The sequence below is a fragment of the Montipora capricornis genome, chromosome 6 (assembly GCF_036669925.1).
Source record: "Montipora capricornis isolate CH-2021 chromosome 6, ASM3666992v2, whole genome shotgun sequence".
NCBI classification, from domain to species: Eukaryota; Metazoa; Cnidaria; class Anthozoa; order Scleractinia; family Acroporidae; genus Montipora; species Montipora capricornis.
In genome coordinates, this window is record NC_090888.1 from 45,482,858 (window position 1) to 45,487,857 (window position 5,000).

Sequence of the window (5,000 nt, forward strand, 5' to 3'; positions counted from 1 at the left end):
TTGTGCTTTTTGCAGGAAGGGTGACGGAGTTATGGCATTGTTGGGAGGTTAGTGTCAGGGTAACCCCACTTCTAAATTAGAGACAAGCAGTAAGTTGTAAACCAAGACTATAACCTCCTAATCTCAAAATCTAAGCATATTATTCTGAGCATATTAAAGTTCTGCCAATACCAAGCTTAGTTGTTGCTGAGTATTCCATGAAGCAAGTGCATGTTATCTGCTGCATACTTTTACCTGAAGAATAATATCAAGATAGTTTGATCAGCTGAAGAGTTTGATGCACTTGTTCCTTGGAACAAAGCTGGAGATTCTAGGAAACCAATTTTATGCCCAAATGTGGATAAAGAGATGATCGAAGCTGCATGCGCGGGAAATGCACAAGCTACTTTACATCCGAATAAGGAAAATTTTAAATTGAAAAAACCCCAGCTCTAAATCAGAGTAGAGTGCTTCAAGGTCACGAGCTTCTGAACTAGGCTCTGTAACATATTTCAAGTGCATGGTTCTTAGTAAGAAAATGAAGTATGAGAGAGAAGAATGATCCTCGTAGTTATCTGGACAATTTAAGCAATTGTCTCTTAAAGACACATGAGAAATTCAGGTGGCTCCTACGGGATTTGAACCATGACCTCTGCAATGCCGATGCAATGCTCTATGAACAAAGCTATAAAGCCACACAGTTGGGAGCAGGTCAATTTGTTGAGCTCTTTGTTCATCCTGTTGGAGCCACATGAATTTTTCAGTTGTTTGTAAGAGACAAATTTTGCTTAAATTGTCCAGATTAGTGCAAGGATCCTTTCTCTCTTTTGTCTATAGCCTGCACTTCAAATATATACATTTCTGTCGTCAAGTCCTTTCCCCGGAACACAGGAGCCCAACAAATTGACCTGCTCCCAACTGTGTGGCTTTATAGCTCAGGTGGTAGTTCATTGCCGGCATCACTGAGGTCATGGGTTTGAAATTTTCAGGTGTCTATAGGAGACAATTGCTTAAATTGTCCATAAGAGTGTGAAGATTATTTTTCTATTTCATCTGTAGCCTGCACTTCAAATGTATAAAATGAACTGATAATAATTTAGTTCCCTGTTTGTGCAAAAATGTTCCTCACTTAAGGGATTTACCGGTAGGCTAAATGACATGACATCTGTGGGGGGAGAGTGCATAATGATAAAACATTTGCTCTAGAAGATTTTGTGTCCTTGTTACTTTGCAGTGTCTATTTTGGCCAATTGCACCGGAAATAAAAGTGTTGTGCTGTAGTTATGGTTGGTAACCTGTAAGATAGGTTTTCACGTAATCATTGTTCCTGTTGCCTATTATTGCATGAAATGTCCAACGCTACAATTTTTAGGGGGAGGCTATGCAGAATATGTAGCAGTTGATGAAGGTCTTGTGATGCATCTACCTGACTCGTGCAAACTCTCAGATTCTGCAGCCATTCCTGAGAACTGGCTGACAGCGTACCAACTTCTGCACTCCCTTGGCAAAGTTCAAAGTGGGGAGGTGGTATTAATCCATGCAGGAGGTAGTGGTGTTGGTACAGCTCTGATTCAACTGTCATGTCTTGCTGGAGCAAGGGCGTTTGTCACTGCTGGTTCTGAGGAGAAGATCAAGAAGGCAGAATCACTTGGAGCTCGAGGAGGTTTCAATTATAAAACAGGAGACTTCTCCAGCTGGGTGGAAAGTGTTAGTGAAGGTATTTTCTTATTTTTCATTGGGCATTTCATGGCCTAAGTGGCTGGCACTAGAGAGGAAAAGCAAAAAGGGGATGGGAGTAAAGTATACTGACTATTTTCCTTAGCTGAGACATGGGCGGGTTGATGTTGAACGCCTTACACAATTTAACAACACTTAGAAGACCTCTGTTTAGATCGAATAACGCTACAACACTGTATCACATAACAGCAATGTTATGGTACCATATGAAACACCTATTATTTCCAAACAAGATGTGATCATTATTGTGATGTAATAAGTTATGTTGGCAATGGGAAAGCCCAGCAAAAACACCCTTTATTTTGGATTTAGTTGCTCATATCATAAAAACGAACTCGGTGACCCCCCCTTTTTTATTGCTGAAAAGTGATTAGAAGGCCAAGATAAAACTTTCGGCAAAGTTAAAAAAAAAAAACGGTCAAAGGGTTCAGAGCTACCTTTAAAAAAATCACAAAATTAAGGTGGCTCTAATCCACTCGACGGAATTTTTAAAACTGCAGAAAGTCTGAGATTACTTTTCAGAAATAAAAAATGGGGCTCACCGGGTTCATTTTTGAGATATAAGCAACTAAAGACAAAATAAAGGGTGTTTTTACAGGGCTTGCCCGTTGCCACGGTGACATATTAAGTCACAATAATGACTGCATCTTGTTCAGGAATAATTCGTGGTACCACAATATTGCCAATACATGATACAACGTTGTGGTGTCGATCCTTCTAATAAGAGCGTCACTTGGAAGAGATGAAACTGGTTCGAGCCTCCTTAAATCGGAACATTACTAGTCATTTCTTGCAGCCACTAAAACAAAAAAATACAAGTTATACATAAAATAGTAAAAGGTGATTAAATTGCATAAACCAACTGCTATAAAACAGTTGGTTTATGCTATTTAATCACTCTGAAGATGATCGCAAGATCGAAAACGTTTAGTCAAACATTTTAACAGTTATATACATAAGTTATACAGTCCTCAGTCAGAGTTTTAGTTGATAAGTGCTGCCAAGTCGAGTAAAAGATTTAATCCAAGACAGCTTCGGATCTGCAAAATCGTGGATAGGAATTAGATAGTTATTACGAAGTCTCTTGTACACTTTGTTTCGATTTCTTCAGAATTACGCTTTGTTTCGTAGGACAAGGGGCAAACGTGATCCTTGATTGCGTCGGCAGTTCTTTTTGGGAGCAAAACATCAAGAGTCTCGCTATTGATGGTCGCTGGATCGTATATGGTCTGTTAGGGGGAGGTAACGTTACAGGTAACCTTCTCGGCAACGTGCTTAGAAAGAGAGCGTCAATCATAGGCACCACTCTGAAGAGTAGATCTCTTGCGGTAAGTTCCAATTCAGAAGGGAGCAATCTTTGTGGCAAGTCCCTAAGCGACGCAAAGCCAATTCAACTCGCGCGAAATATACCTAAGGGAGGTTGAAGCCGCCATCTTAACTGGTATACGTATAGGCAAAGCTAAAAGTTTTTTTGCTGACATTGTATTGAAATCCAATGTGAATTGATTTTTGAAAATTTTGTTGTGAAAACTTATACTGACCAATTCTAAGTGCTTACTTTTGCTGGAAGGCGTTCTGTAGTGTTTGTAATTTTCCCACGTTCTCGTGCTTGATTCAAATTCTCGAGGAAACATTACAAACTTAAAAGTGGGAAAACTGAAAAAGCTAATTATAAGTTTTTGGCCTTTTCTGGCAAACGTCAGTCCCCTAAAAATTGTTCAATACAACCCTTTTCTATATTTTAATACCTTCAATTCCCAATTCTTAGAATTGTGAAGGATGACATAGTTCGAAAAGTATGTCAAACATGTTGGATCCACATTCAACACTCTAAATACCTTTGTTGGAAATCCTCGAGGCAGTAACGTTATGTCTTTTCTTGGTTCCGTTTCCACGTAAAGGTCCGTACAGGATCTTCCTGACTGGAAGAGAGTTGAAGATCCATGCGTATAACTTATCAATAATTATGTCGTTTGTGGTGCCTCTAGTATCCAGCAACCGAAAAGTCATACTCTCCCATTTGTTTTCATTAACGATAAATTCAATTCACCCGGCTTTCATTTGATAACGTATCATCTCACTCCCATCATTACAAAATTTACCACCATTGGACTTTCCATAAATAGCAGGACTATGGCGACTGTCATCTCAACCGCGCTCTGTCCTACCCAATCAGTGAAAGGTTCCGGCAATTCTGCTTTTTTACAAAAAGATCAACTCTTCTACTTGAAAAGAGCAGAAAAATTAACTTTCTGCATTTATTTTTCATAGAACAACATGCAAACTTTTTACCTTTTTTGTTAATGCTAGTCGATCAGGTGAAAAGTTAAAAAAACGGTACCTTTTTAGAGAAAAAAAGGCGGGTATTTTAAGCTTTCGAGTGAAAATATTTTGACGTCAATATTGTCCACTTTTCATGCATTTCTCACTTTACCAAACAAAACTTTAAAGCGCGAAAAAGGTACCTTTTTTCGGTTAGAAGCGATGTCTTCAAAAGCGCGAAAAAGGTACCTTTTTTGCGGTTTAGGAACTTTCCTATCAAAAGAGCAAAAAAGGTACCTTTTTTGCGCTTACAAGCAATCTCATCAAAAGCGCGAAAAAGGTACCTTTAAAAATAAATGACGCTTCAATTAAAATCCTACTGATTGACAGATGTCAACCGTTGGCGCCTCCAACGAACGATACACGGACGCTTTTAGGGGACTCTAGGTCCCGTTTCTACAATCAAATTTCGCAGTCCCGAATCTAATTAAACCGAGCAAAACCCATCCTAGACTCCCCTAGAAACATCTGTATGGTTAGCTATTCCTCAGTGGTCCCGGCTATTTCACAGAAATGGCTCGGACGCACAATATTATAATTATCGCGTCGTGCATTATTGGCATACTGTCCGACCTACGTACGTACGTACCTACAAGCCGAAGTAAAGCCATTAACCGGAAATGCCGCAATCCCTTTGAGACCCCCTTACTTACACTGCAGTGAGCCTGAAAAGCTTTTATTTCCCCTTCTTCGGCCTTTTTTTCGATAGTAATGCTAGCATTTTTGGGAGCGTTTTAGTGGGATCTTCCGAAAAATTTATTATCATTTTTTTTTTCAGAGAAAATGAAAACTTTTAAAGAGAAAATGAACACTTAAAGTCGATATTTAAAAAAGAAAAAAAAAATTCAAATGGCACCCTAATACAACCGTTTATAATAAGGGATTATCGGTTGTTGTATTAAAATCATTAACTTGTATAGGTTGCAGTATATTTTTCTATTTCAGTTAATTTTTGGTTTTCC

General features: G+C 38.8%; 2 protein-coding genes across 2 annotated transcripts in view; both read left to right on the plus strand.

Moving 5' to 3' along the window:
- The window catches only part of LOC138052247 (serine/threonine-protein kinase/endoribonuclease IRE2-like), a 413,063-nt gene that overhangs the window by 170,347 nt on the left and 237,716 nt on the right, over positions 1–5,000 (plus strand). The gene's annotated exons all lie outside the window — the stretch shown is intronic.
- LOC138052262 (quinone oxidoreductase PIG3-like) overlaps positions 1–5,000 on the plus strand; it is a 7,238-nt gene that overhangs the window by 713 nt on the left and 1,525 nt on the right. The window contains exons 2-4 of the mRNA XM_068898661.1: positions 16–47; positions 1,352–1,696; positions 2,848–3,044. Coding sequence (XP_068754762.1) covers positions 16–47; positions 1,352–1,696; positions 2,848–3,044 — 574 coding nt within the window. The remainder of the gene's footprint in view (positions 1–15; positions 48–1,351; positions 1,697–2,847; positions 3,045–5,000) is intronic.